This window comes from Anopheles marshallii, chromosome 2, assembly GCF_943734725.1.
Source record: "Anopheles marshallii chromosome 2, idAnoMarsDA_429_01, whole genome shotgun sequence".
Taxonomy (NCBI): domain Eukaryota; kingdom Metazoa; phylum Arthropoda; class Insecta; order Diptera; family Culicidae; genus Anopheles; species Anopheles marshallii.
In genome coordinates, this window is record NC_071326.1 from 31357731 (window position 1) to 31372283 (window position 14553).

Below are 14553 nucleotides of genomic sequence, written 5' to 3' on the forward strand. Positions count from 1 at the left end.
GAACAATGCCAACATTTTCCCTTTCCCCCCGGGCACGATGAACCGGAAATTATGCGCCATTTTACACCAATTTTGTTCGTTTCATTCACCTTCTCTGTGTGCCATAAAGATGACACAAATTATTTTTCGCCAAGTTCACACCTTGAGCGGATCCTCTCGGGGGAGGGGGGGGGGGGAAATCTGCCGTTGGCGGCTTGCCACCCTGCAGCGCAATGTCGCATTAATCAATTGCAAAGCGGAGAGTAAAATATGGTAAACGTATACGACAGTACGAGCGCTCGGTTGTGTAGAAGAATGCGGAAACCCTGTAGGAGGCAACATTTAAACAGCACATTTAGAAAAAAAATCGCAAATTAAGCAGACATTCTGTTTGGGGGGGAGGTAGGCAGGGGGAGGGGGGTGGAATTAAATTTCTTCAAATGCTTTCCTGTTCCTGTCTTCGGTCACGGGCGCTCGTCGTAGCAAACGCAGTCTCACCAGGATCACACACTATGGGGTGTTGAAACGTCCAGGGGTTTCGTGGAAAACCCACCTTGCGACAGATTCGCAGATTTTTGTTTTCTTTCTGCTTCCACGGAAAAGAAAGCGCAGAAAAAAGAAAAGATACACAAGGAGGGTTTGGTTGCGATTTTTTTTTATTTAGCTTAAAACATTCAGTTAGATGGAATTTATGCATTTTAACGACACCCTTAAATGGGTGCCTGCTGACAGATAGCGTGCGGGACCGGAAGAAGCTCTCAACCCCACCGGTCCCCGTTACTTCCGGCAAATAGCTACCAACACAACCACAAAGCAATCGTCTTCCGTTTATGTCTATCCGTCCCCTTTGTCCGCCTGTGCATGTTGTGTGTTGTGAAAATGTGGCCTTCAACACATGGCATTGGCCCCTGCCTGGTGTCAACATTATCGTTTTACGATGAATTTTACACCGCGCACCACGTGTGGGTGTGTGTGTGGGTGATGAAGCACCGTCGCCGGCTAAAACTCGATTCGAATTTAATGCAGCGCCACTAGGAAAGTGACATTATTGTCACATTTCATGGTGACAGCATAAATGGTAGGAAAATTGATAAATCGTGTTCGCTCGAGCTGACGGTGGCCATCATCGCGAAAACACGAGCATAAACCCTGCACCACGTTGCGAGGTTCGATGATAAACCGAAACGACAACAAAAAAAAAAGGCGGAATCTTCAGCAAACGGTGGTGTATCGAACACTTTGGGGGGCGTTGTAATGTTGTCATTCGAGCCACTGCAACGGTCTGTGAGTGATGGCCGACGTTATTTATGATGCATTTTAAAGAAACCCATTCTGCCCCCTTCGCTGTGGCAACACGCGTCCCAGAGGAATGTAGGGGAAAAAGTTACAAACAAATTAAAGGAAGGAACGCTCACCGCTCTCTAAGCAAGGTCTTCGTTTGTATTGTGACCACTGTCGGGATTAGTTGTGCCGCCTGTAGAAAGTTGCAGAGCCAAAGCTTCCCAACTTCGGAGTGGAGCTTGAAAGATTTAATACACTTTGGTGCGTGGAAAAATGTTTCCGGCCCGCTCGCCGCCACCTTACGGCTCGGGTGTTTTGCGTTTGTTTTGTTGTTATTAATTTGTTGTTACACGATGGAAAACATGTTTCTCGTGCTGGATGTTGGGGAAAATAGCACCAGGTACAGATGGTTTACACTGCAGGACAAATGCGAATCGTGACGTTCAGCGTCATCCTACTTTAATGTACTCTAAGATAAGACTAAGATTTTAATGTATATAAGGTACTTTTTGTGTTAAAAAAATATTTTAAACTACGTCTTTGAAAACTCTTGTTGATGCTTTGTCTGTTATAAAGTACAAGGTCTAATCTATTCCTTCGAACAGTCGATCACAACCGTTGTTAGCTTGTTACGTTCCGGACAGTCTTGGTTGTAAACTATCAGAAGTTTAAATAAACAAAATTTTGTTGTTGTTAGGAGCGGCCCGGTGGCATGATGGTAGCGGTGCCGGTCTTCACACGAACGGACCGGACCAAAATCCCATCAGGCCAATCCCCCGTAGCAAGGATTGACTATCCGGCTACGTGGTAAAATAAGTCGATACGGCCATGCCGTTTTAACGAAAAAAAATAAATAAATAAATAAATTTTGTTTTTAGGTATTTTCTACATTAAACTAAAATATATCAATGTTTAACAAACCCTAAAAATATTCTTACTCATCGGTAGTAAAATGTGTTGGAAAGGCGTGACAAAAAATCAAGCCAATCTATAGACTTTTGGAAGCCGTCTGGGGTGTTTGGTGATGTTATCCTGTGAAACTTTAACCCAATACAGCTAAAACCTTAACCCTAAAGATGGTTTTTTGCCTAACATGTGCATCGTTTAGAAAACTCGCTTACAATATTTCCATCTCCCGGCTGCATTTTATGGCAATTGTTCATAAATCTTGGCGTATCGCTTAAAAACGTTCCGGCATTCGCATTCGGCTGTCTTATGCACATGGGTCGATGGATTGCAATCGCTTCTTAGGTTCGCATCCGGCGTACCACGTAGTGTGTGACGATGCAACGACGCCGTTCGGTAGCATGTGGCGTTTAACGCTCGCACTATCCGATTCGTAATTGCTTTTGCAACACACTGTACGATACTGCGTTCCGGCGTTTGTATGCTTCTTTGCGGAAAGGAGCCACCATCGTGTCGTGCCAACGGGACGCGGGACGTTTTTCGCCCCGCACTTGCCCACAAAACCAATCGCAAACAATTAATTACTGTACGCTAACCGTGCTTGTCTTCATTTTCGTGCACACTTGCAGATCAAGCGGAAAGACGGAACAGCACCATCATCATCCGCAGCAGCTGCACCATCAGCAATCTCAGAAGCATCAAGCGCAGACGAACCAGCAGAACCAAAACGTGGGCATCGTTCGGGGCATGGTCCAGCACCAGCAAAAGTTTACCCACGTGCAGCGCCATTCGCCCAGCTCGACAACGGTCGCGCTAGCGAAGGGGGGTGGCGTCACCACGACGGCGGTGTCCAGCGACCACAGCAGCAGCAGCAACAGCAGCACCAGCAGCAGCGTGAGCAGCACCGCCAGCTCGAGCTCGCACGCGTCCTCAAACAACACCAGCACGAGCAGTGGCATCGGCGGTAGCGGGGGTAGCGGTGCCTCCGGAACCAGCGGTGGCCATCATCCAAGCCATCCCGCGCCGCAGCCACCGCCGGTCGAGGCAACGTATGCCAGCGTGATCAAGAAGCCCAAAGCACACGCCGCCGCACCGAGCGTCAGCAATGGGAACGCGCCCCCCGGTGGCAACAATGTGGTCGGGGAGTTTAATGCAGCCGATTTGCGCAGCTCGCTGGACCGCAAGGTGAACGGGCTGGTGTTTAGCAACGGGTTGAACGAGCGCGTAACGCAACCACCGTCGACGTCTCCTGCGGGTGGCGGGGCCGGCCCGCAGCAGTCGCCCGCCGCGACCAGTAGCGTTATCGTCGGGGCGACACTGAAGCCCGACCATCAGCTGCTGCACCACCATCAGCACGGCACGATGGGACGCCACTACCACCAGGCGCAGCTGCCGAATCTGCTCGGCGCGGACAATCAGCAGCATCTGGACACGAGCAGCGTCAGCAGCATCAGCAGCTCGAGCGTCGGAGGAGGCAACAGCTCCGGCACCCATCCGTCACTGCTGAACGGTGGCAGCTCCACGACCAACTCCCCCATCACGGGCATCTCCTCGAACGGGGCGCTGGTGCCACCGCCGTACCGGGACCCACCGCCACCCCGGAACAGTCCGCTCTCGCATACGCTGACCAGCCTCAGCAGTACCGGCAGCGGCACGGGCAGCAGCTCGCAGGGAAGGCGGCAGGAGAAGGAAGGTACTCTCACCAGCACCGGTGGCTCATCGTCGGCGTCTTCGACCGTCTCGTCGCTGGTCGTGGTGGGACCGGGCGGACCGGAAGAAATGCTGGTAGGCGGTAGCGACAGCCTACCGCACGTGACGGGCTACCGGGAGCTGATGCAGCTGATCAAGTTACAGCGCGAGAAAATCAATACCCAGCAGGCGGACCTGTCCAAGGTAAGCTTCGATTTGCGGGCGGTTATTAGTGTCGCTTCAGAGGTTCACCGCGTTCGGCGTTGCGTGCGTAAGACGCAGATGAAACATTGTGGATGGATTTCACGGACGTTCCGGTAACTTGAACGGCCGCCCATTTTGTGGCCCGGTTTCCCCTGGTGCGAACAGAGTTCTGGTGGAAATCTTGGAACGGAAATCGATCGAAAACAAGGCGAGAACAAGGCGAAAGTGCTATTGTGTTGTGTTGTGAGAACCACTCAGCGCCACTCCACGGCGGAGGTACGATAATGATGCGAACAGGAACAGGCAGACAATGACACTTCGAGTGTACACTCCAGGAACGGCACTCCGCCGTCAAGTGGCTTTTGGCTTTCGATCCGTTCCTTTCTTCCAAGCTCGTACGCCGGCCGGGAAGGCTGCGCTGAGTGTTGTAAATGATTGTCGTAATAGCGCTGAGTGGGTCCTTCAGCCGTATCCTTATCCGGCGCACCCGAACTCCCCCCCCCCCCGCTCGTGGCCAATAATGTAATAACAGTTATGCTTATTTCCCCCCCCCGCAGCAGTCAGACGATTCGATGGCCGGTATCACATCGCAGCGCGGTGCCACCAAACCGTCACATTTGCTAATGAGTTTGCTCTTGGTCGCCCTTTTTTTCGTTTGCAGTACGATACGGAGATTGTGTATCTGGAGAACCGCAGCCGGGAGCAGACCGATCAGCTCGAGGCGATCGCGCAGGAGCTCAGCAAGACGGAGCAGCAGTACCGGCAGACCGGCGACCAGCTGCAGGCGTACCAGTACGTCGAGGAGGAGAGCGAGCTGGTGCGGCAGCAGGAGAAGACGCTCAAGTCGGAGCTAACGCTGCTGCGGTCCAAGCTGGCCAACTGCGAGACGGAGCTGCTGCAGTGCAAGAACAAGATCCGGCTGCTGATGGACGAGATACTGGTGGAGCAGCGCAAGTATAGCCGACAGTACGATCCGAACCGACAGCAGCTGTTGGAGCGGGCACTAATGTGTGAAGTTGACAGGCTGCAGGTGGAGATCGACCTCGCGGTCCAGAGCGCGGACCAGGCGAACAAGGCGCACGACAAGCTGAAGGGCGAGGTGACGCTGCTCGAGGGTGCGATCGCGGACAAGAAGAAGCAGGTCGAGAAGCTGGTGCACGAGATGAAGGAGGTGAATCTGCAGAGTTTGGCGGTGGTACCGCCCGCGGACGAGGTGCGCCACCTACTGGAAGGTGAGTCCGACTGTAAGAATCATCGTTTTTTTTTTTTCGTTTCCAACCAAATGGATCGTTTGTGCAAAAAAACCTTTCGCATCCGAGCGGACTCTCAACCTCAAGAGGGGTCCAGGCCTGACATTTTGAGCATTTTTTTTTTTACTTAATTTACCCGATTTTACTAACACATTTTTCCATCATTTTCAGTTGGCTCGGTCAAACCTGGCAGTACTCGGCGCATGATTGGATCCCCCCGGCAGCTGGAAAATGCGGTCCCGACGAGTAAAAATCCGCACGGTGTATGGGTTTAGGAAGGTACCACCCACAAAACCACCGGTTGCAGTCCGTCCAGCGGACGGCACACCCAGGGGAAGGGTCGCGGATATTATTCTTGTAATCAAAATGATGGTAACCATTCTCAAATGTGATAATCGTTGGTAAGAGCCGAAAGCAAAAAAAAAACAAATGGCGAAGCGTTAGATTGCGATAAACAAAACACGAAAGACATAGTGTGGACGAAAGCAGATGCTGAATTGAAGCAACAAACGGAAAACAAAAACACGGGAAAATATTTCAAAATATACATGCACACACACACACACGCACACAAACTCACTCACGCTAGGACACGTATGCGAGGAAATAGCCTGCTCTTTTTTTTCACTTATCCACTTCCTTTCTATCTCCCGAGCGTGGAACTTCCTGCGTGCCAACGTTTCAAAAATATGTCGATAAAGCGAACCATCCCAGAAGCACAGGCAGGGGATGATCAAAGCAGGGGGTGCAGGGAGGAAATAGAAATTTGGAGGGTCCAAACAATGTCCACGCAAATGTGGCGCATACCGCAGGAGGATGTTCCGTACACCATCAGGATCAGACTGGCTCAGTTGAAGGTAGTTCCAAACCGTTCCATGTTGCGGTAGGAGATTGTTCGAAAGGGAGTGATGATGGTTAAGAAAATTGCGACTAGGTTTTAGATTGTTTTTAAAGGCTAGTTTGTCGGAAAAGTTAATTAATTATCGAGAAAATCCTCCCAGCAGCACAGAAATGCAAAAAAAAAACAGCCTTTTTTTGCGGATGAATGCCATTTTACTTTTACTCTACTGGGCGTGTATCGTTAACTAAAACAAAAAAATGCTTTAAAACCCCAACTTCTTGCCCCATTAAAATACGTCCGTATGCGAGCATGTGACTGTGTGTGTGGGCATGCGTCATATAATAGATGTGTATAGTTTGTTTTATATTTATTACAAATGTACCAATAGTTTCAGTTTTAACTCTCTCCATTCGCGCGAACTCTTGCCAGACACTCCATACGGTAATGAAACGAACTAGTGCGCCCGAAACAAACAGTACCGTACCCGGTAGCGTGTGCAGCAACATTCCCATTGTGTTTTATTGCCATCAAGTGTTTCAGCGCACACGTATGCCACACGTGCGGCGCCTGTAGGATTTGCGTAAGATAAAAGAGCTTTTAATGCGCACGGCAAAAGCTGCTGCTCCTGCATACGGGGGGTTTTCCTTCTTTAAATCCCCTCCCACGTGCATACACACACACACACACATACGGCCACACGCGGAATGGGTAGATTCGGTACAAGATGGATTTCAAACCCGGAGCTGCACTTGGTTGCATTAAAATGCAACGCACCCAGCCGAGGTGCCTATGTGGGTTTTAGGCTTCAACAAGGGGGTAAAATGCGGAAAAGCGATTTTTAACACAAAACCTAAAAACGTATTTGTTGCCCGGATTAAGGTTTAAGTAGTAGTTTACAAGCAAAACAAACCGACGCAATATAAGAGATAACTGTAGATTTCATATTACTTCTTAAGTAGAAATATCTTTAAGTTTAGCCAGTGCTTGAAAAGGAATTCACGCGTGTTTGTGTGTGTGTGTGTGTGTGTGTGTGTGTTTATTTTTCGTTTGCTTTTCCTTCCCATTTGTTCGGTAAATCACATCGTACAACTGGAACGGAACGGAGGCACATTTAATGGGGTCAACAGAACGAAATACTTAAATCGAACCAATTATTGTGCAAATAAGCAAACTCCTTATTTGTTTAGCTGACGGACAAAACACAAGTGCAAGGCTGGGGGGGGGGGGGGAAGCCACCCCGTTTTTTAGTACGTTAAGCTGTTAATAGTAGTATAAAAATTAGTAAGTGGACCCGTTTGTATTTTGTTTGTTTGGAGCATTAGTTAAGGCAAAGGTTTAGAGAAAGGAAGATTACAAACAAAATTACACCAACATCCAGCGCGTTAGCGCTGGGAACGAAACTTAAACCACCTGTGCGTACCGGAAGGCACGTCCTCGTTCATTTTCAAGTACGCTTCACATCTGTATGTGTGTATGTATGTGTGTGTGTGCGCAGTTGTTTGTTTCTCCTGCTCCCGCTTCAAACAGCGGCTCAACTTAAAGCGCAGTGGAATTGTTTTGTGTTTTTGCACCAATAATTAAATTACTTCCCTGCGAAACGGTTTCAATGTCGAGTTTTTAAATTCAATTTTTTTTCTTTAATTCTTTTCATGAGGCACGATTAAATGCATATCATAAATGTATGTTTAAACGTGTTTTGAAACTAAAAAATCATATTATACAATTTGTTTTCTTAACAAAAAAAAAGGTTATAACCAAAGTGTCGAAATCAGCAAAACAAAAAACAAACAAAAACAAAAGCTATATCATGTAAATGAAACACCAAAACCACGTAAAAAAAAACAAACAAGAAAACTAGCAAGAAAACAAAACTATAATTTTAAAAAGCAAATAGTTGTAAAAAAAGTATATTTTAGATGCGTTGCCCTGTGAATCAGGTGAAAAAATGCACTCCCGACCGGGAACGATTCTGTTTTCCGTTTCCGAAGTATACCGTCATTTGTGGAGCATCGTGGATAAGAATAAGCAAATACTGAAGTAAAATAGGCGTGCAAACAAACAGAACGGCCCAACAAACTGCTAACGAACCCCCCGCGGTTGCCTCCGCAAAGTTATTCGGGTTTCTAAAGGCCCTTGACGGACTAGTGCTGCTGCTCGTGTTGCTGCTGCTTCTCGCAGCACGTGTCCTTAAAGGATGACGGATCTGGCGGGGCAGCGAGCGCATAACGCACCGTAGTTAATCCACATTCAAATACAAAACTGACATTTGCTTTGGAAATGTGTGTGCTCGTGCTTGGAGCGACGTGCCGTGAAACGATGTACCGAATCTGGTACAAAGTAACAACAAAAAACCGCATAATTGTTGAATGTTGAAAGTTTGAGACAATACTTTTACACACAGGAAAAATGTAAAAATACAGTTATATACTCTCCACACTACAAACACGGTAATGCACCGAGCGCGCACTCATCCCTTGGAAGTTTGTTTCATTTTGTTTTCTACTTTTATGCTTCCTCCTGCTCCTGCCAATGTTTTGTTGGTTTGTTCGATGGGGAACAAAAATGTGTGGATTGCTTTGATTAAAGCAGAAACCACACTAAATCAAAAACCAGTTTGTATGAGCATGGTCCAATCTCTCACTCACTCTATCTCTCTCTCTCTCTCCCGGTACCTTAGGCGAGAAGGGAGCGACGTGTTTGCCTCTGTTTTATTTGTGTTTAGTGCAACACCTCATCAAAGATGAATATATTTACGTAACCATATATATATATATATTCATATATCTATATTATATACACAGTAGCAATAATATTCTTGCTATCTTTTTACACTCACACAAACCGACCGCCATACACCTGCACACAAAATACACCTTTTACTTCATCTCTTTACATTTCGCAAATAATACTATAGGAGAACAAAACGAGTTTCAAACTCAACACAACCGAACAGCCGCACCATACAAAACAATTCTAAATGAACAAATTGTTGAAAACGAAAGCAAGAAAACAAAATATAAAATGGTGGATAAATCAAAGTTTTGCAACACAACGCGCGAAATGGAAAAGTGATTAAAGAGAGCAAACAAAAACATATAGAAAAAGGTGAGATAAATTGTACGGAAGATGGTAAAAGGGGAAAAGGAGAAAAAAGAAACGACAACAAACCTTAAAGAGCTTAACATATTGTGAAACAAGAAGAACACAACACACTCGCGCACACGTACAGATATACCAAACGATCGGAATTGGCATTTATGAATGGTTAGAAACCAAAAGACAAGAACAAAACAGAGATGGAACAAGCATATAAAAACATCAACGCATAAAAGTGAAACAAAACAGAAGAATATATAGCTATGGTAAAGAAGGAAGTAAAACAAAAACCGCCCTGGATTAAATCTTGGTTAAAGTAATCTGACTTTAGAGCGGGAAGTGAAGCAGGAGTGAATAGTGTTAGCGAAGGAAATAGAAGGTGCCTGCATGCTTGAATTGAACCCATCAGCATAACGATTCGCCCGGAGTGATTGGTTCGTGCTGCTGTTGCTTTATTGTTTCTTAGCGGCAAGGTTTGATTCGCTGTTGATGTGTGACAAACTATGTTTGGCGAATAATTAAGTTCAGTCTTTTTCTACGTACGCAATCGAGAAGGTAAAGAAAAGACAAAGGGAGAAATAGATGAAATAAGAACACAGAAGAAAGTCAAAGATGTATTGAAATTGATGGAAAAACGATGCAAGAATAGAGTTATGTTACGTAAGCGAAGTACGTTTTGTTTCATTTATGTAAAAGCTAAACAAATAAGTGTAATAAGCGCTAAAAATGCAAACTGAAGTGAAAGTGTAAAAACATATGTAAAAAAAACAGGAAAACAAACAAAACAGCAACACTAGCAGAAAGAATGTTTAAAAACAAAACAGTACACTACCGCTGTAGAAGGATGGTTTTAGTATAATTATTTGCAAAACAAACAAACAAAACCAGTAGAATCCACTCTCGTTGCCTTCTCCTTCCTAGATTGCAGTGAAGTTGTACGTTCGTAATGTGTTTTATGCCACATCGTATAGCATTCCCCCTTTTAAATCCACTTACCTTAGGTTTAGTTTAAGTAGATGAATTTTGTCTTAGCTAACCGAGCATGGGGTCATGGCTACTAAGAAGGAAAAATGCCGCACACGTGCTTGTGTATGTTACTTTTGTAAAATTTTCTATTAATGTCGTTCGACTATCACTTGGTTTTTGTTGTGTTTTTTTTCCACAGTAAAACCACAAACCATCTGAATGAGCGAACGATGTAGGTACTAAAAACAAGTTTGTCTGTTTTGGAGACTGGCGAAACCCCAGTGGAGACATAGAGCGGCAGGAAGGAAAATAAATGAAAAATATGAACTGTTGAACGAATTGGTTATTATTCTATTATTTGCGTTCTTGATGACTCGTTAACTTTGTTCTTTGTTTTGAAATGTGAAACATTATACGACGTGAGTTATGTGTTATTAAACACATTTTAATAAATTTCACCTTTTCACATTTTCACCCATGCAAAAAAGTGTAGTTTTGTATTATACGAACAAAACTACCCTTTTTTTGCTTAGGTGAAATTGTATTTTTTTTGTATAAGTCTGTTTTGGTATTTGGTAAAAGTCTTTTCGGCCGCATCACACAATAGTGTTTCAAGAAAGAAATAATAAGATGAAACCACCGGATATTCTCGCCCGCTTGATATCCATTAATGCACTAATGCTAATGATAAACGACCGATAACATCTCTTATCGGACTGCCTGAATTGTGTTTTTGTTGGCTACAATTTTGTTATGTTATGTTATGTTCATGTATACACTGCATTGTGGCAGTACATGATTTTTTTTATATTAATCAATAAAATTTAACAAGGAGTAATAACTAATTACTAATATTTTGTTGTGACACGTATGACCACTCAACAGGAATTGTAGGGGAACATGGGACAAGTGTGCCATAGGGGCAGGAAAGCCACATAAAGTAAGGCACCTAAAACCCTTCAAGAAAATGTAATTTTGCATTTATTTCTTATGAAACTCGTTAAGAAATGAAAAAAGTTAGTGTAAGACAGAAAATTAAAGCTTATATGGTTCTTCGAAGCCATTTTGCTTTTATTCTGCTTTGGTAGGTTTGTTCTCTGTCGCTTCAGCGCTTTCCGTTACTTTGTTGGCGTTTTTTCCAGCCGATCTCGCTTTATGCTCCATCGATCGTTGCAGCTTTTGGCGCTCTTGCTCGCATTGTTCGGGTGATTCGATTTCCAGCGTAACTGGTCCGTCGTTTTGGATGTGGACCTGCATCATCGCCCCAAACCGACCATCCCGGATTCGCTCCGCAGAGTACTGATCGCGCAGCTGCTTTAACAACGATCCGTACAGCTGCTGGGCTTCCGGTCCCTGCATGGCACGGCTGAAATCCGGTCGGTTTCCCTTCAACCGATGGTACAGTGTGAACTGACTGACGCACAGTATTTCCAACTGTTGATCTACGACCGATTCTGTCCATCTTTTCCCACTGGTTGGCTCATCGAACAGCCGAAGATTAAGTAATTTCCGCGCGCTACGAGTAAAATGAACATTTGTGAGACATTACTCCAAAATGAGCGGGAAAAGGACCGAATTTGTATAGCATACCCACATCCACTCCACATCATTTGCATTATCTTCGGAGGAAATGCCTACCAGCACGCAAAGTCCACGGCCGATAGAGCTTACCACTTCGTCCCCAACTGCAAAGAATCGTGTATTTTTACCAGAAAAAGAGGGAAAGCGTGAAACAAGTACTTACCCATCACTTTCGCTAAGGTGACACGTTGTATTACAGCTTTCATTGCTAATTGTTTGAGAAAATAGCACAAAACGAATGCAAAACCGCAAGCTGCACAATGCCGGTTTTATTCACAACAAAACAACAAAGCAATCTGTCAAACTGACACCGTTGCTAGTTGTCATTCAACTGTCATATCGCAACCCGGTGGAAAAACTATACCTAGTGAAAGTACCGAATTACAGGTATCGCTCGAAAAATGTCGCTTTGAATATTTTGCTAAGGAATCAGTCCTTATAAACATAGGAATATAAAACCCTACCACCAAAGAAAAAGAAAAAGAATATTTTGCATACCAATCAAGGAGATGGATCAGAATTTGCTCTTGTTTCAATTGATAATGCTCGCATTTTTATACAATTGGTTTGTTATAATATGTCCTCAACCAATACGGTTCACAGCATGTACGGCTTCCATGGTACGCCAAGTGTAGAAAAGCAGTGCCTCTTGAGTGACAAATTCGATTTCATTGTTTGTAAACAAATTTATTTTCCTTTGCATTGCGAACGGTTTTTACATCGCACCGAAAGTATGAGTGAAATTAGCGACGAGATACGGTACGTTATGCTGTTCCACTTCCGAAAAGGGATAAGCGCTGTGAGATCATGCCATAAAATTTGTGCGGTGTACGGTGCGGACGCTGTCAGCGTACGGCGAACCCAGGAATGGTTTGCACGGTTTCGGGCTGGAAATTACGACGTGAAGGATGCACCCCGATCTGGGCGGCCAGCCACCGAGCAGGGTGATAGCATTGTCCAGCTGGTCGAACGGACTCCACACGTTAGCTGCCAAACGATCGCGAAGAGTCTGAACATCTCGCACACCACCGTGTGGAATCACCTGAAACAGGTCGGCTTCGCAAAAAGGAATGGCCTTTGGTGTCAACAGCAATCGTCAACATTAAGAAAAAAAAGCTCAAGCAAAGAAGGGTCAAGAAAAGAGACAAAAAAACGAAAAATACACAAAAAACAGATTACAAATTGAAAGGAAAATGATGAATTTAAATGCGGCGGTCGACATGACCGATTCACGAAATACCCCTGCGCCCTGGTGGCAAAACTTCTCAAGTTGGCGTATTATAAGGATCTGGGAACGGGAAGAATTACCGGAGCAATGGAAGCTGAGTGTCATACACCAAGTCTACATCAACAGGGCAACAGACTGGGCCGTGCCAATTTGTGTGTTTTCACAGTCCTAAATGCCACCTACAAGAACCCGTGTTTAAATCTCGGTTGCCATCAAGGGCTGAGCCAGAGGGACGGACTCTCCTGTTTACTTCTTAACATCGCACACGCACTTTTACATCTGGAAGGTGTCATTATTCTCGTCCATTATCTCCTATTCCTTGGTAGTAGAGAAGGTCTACCACATTTCTACGATCGTAATTTCGGACAACAACTTTAGCAACGAAATCTGAAGATTGTTAAAGGGAATCGTGTTTACTAAGGGTTCCACAAACCCCTACGAATCAAAGAAGGATCCGGTAGTCCTCTATGGCCATGAGTTATGGACGACACGGTTCGGAGGACAACGGACGTGTGAAGAAGGAGGATGAACCACGAGCTAGTTGAGCTATTACACTGAACAGACATCTTGACGATGGCCAAGGCTGGGAGGATAAGATGACTGGGACCCGTGGTGAGTATGCCATCCTCCTGCCCTAACTAGGAAGGTGCTCGTTAGCTGGATCAATGGATTCTAAACCTGTCGCAGATTGGATTCAGTCATTGGTGGAGCAGACTAGCCCTAGACCTGATTTCCTGGAAACGGTTCAGTGACCTGGACCATTTAAACTGCACGTGGACCAAGCAGAAAAACTTAAGCTTTTTTTTTGCAAACGATTATTTAACGAAATCAATAGAGAACCACATTGAAATTCCTTTACTTACGCCCCTAATGTTTCGGACGATCGAGTCAGAAACTGAACCACGCGAAAGTTTTATTAAATTAAAATGTATTATTACAAAAGAGCAAAAAAAAATCATTCCGTTATGTGTGTGTTTTTAGGAGATACATGATGTTCGCTTATATGGTGTGTGTATTCATGCGTTTTTTTTTGTTTGCGTGTACGTGTTTTGGGATTGATTGGTTTAGGCACAAACAAAACTAAATACGATCCGATAGCCGTTCGGCACCGGATGGCTTTCTTCTTCCTATTCAAATGGGAGAACAACACTACCTTTACGCACTGCATAAATGCAATAGAAACGATGGAAGTTAGCAAGCGATGTGTGCATACGTACACAACACCCACTCACACACACACACACACACCCAGGCCAATATAATGAAGAAAGTTAAGTTGTACGTAGACGAAAGATTGGAAAGACACAACAGTTATTACACAAAACAAACGTACAAAAGAACACAAGACTTTGCTCGCTTTCCCTACTCCTGCCACTCATACTAACACACACACACATCGTGCTATTCATCCGTCCGTCGCGTCCCTTAGCTATTCCGTATTCCATTCTGTTTTGCAATAGAGTCTGATAATTTTATAAAAATTATAATTGCAAGCACGGTTTGCAGTTCGAATGAAATGTATCAATCAGCAG

General features: G+C 45.0%; 2 protein-coding genes across 2 annotated transcripts in view; one reads left to right on the plus strand and one right to left on the minus strand.

The window, feature by feature from the left end:
• Nucleotides 1-5584, plus strand: part of LOC128719552 (uncharacterized protein DDB_G0283357) — a 44174-nt gene extending 38590 nt beyond the window's left edge. Inside the window, exons 3-5 of the mRNA XM_053813178.1 lie at nt 2796-4059; nt 4721-5303; nt 5481-5584. Coding sequence (XP_053669153.1) covers nt 2796-4059; nt 4721-5303; nt 5481-5584 — 1951 coding nt within the window. The remainder of the gene's footprint in view (nt 1-2795; nt 4060-4720; nt 5304-5480) is intronic.
• Nucleotides 5585-11283: 5699 nt separating this feature from the next.
• LOC128717852 (D-aminoacyl-tRNA deacylase) lies at nt 11284-11999 on the minus strand. The gene is made up of 3 exons (XM_053811525.1): nt 11957-11999; nt 11807-11897; nt 11284-11728 (listed from the first exon to the last, which is right to left on the minus strand). The coding sequence occupies exons 1-3, from the start codon at nt 11997-11999 to the stop codon at nt 11284-11286; spliced, it is 579 nt and encodes a 192-aa protein (XP_053667500.1).
• Between the last annotated feature and the right edge of the window lie 2554 nt (nt 12000-14553).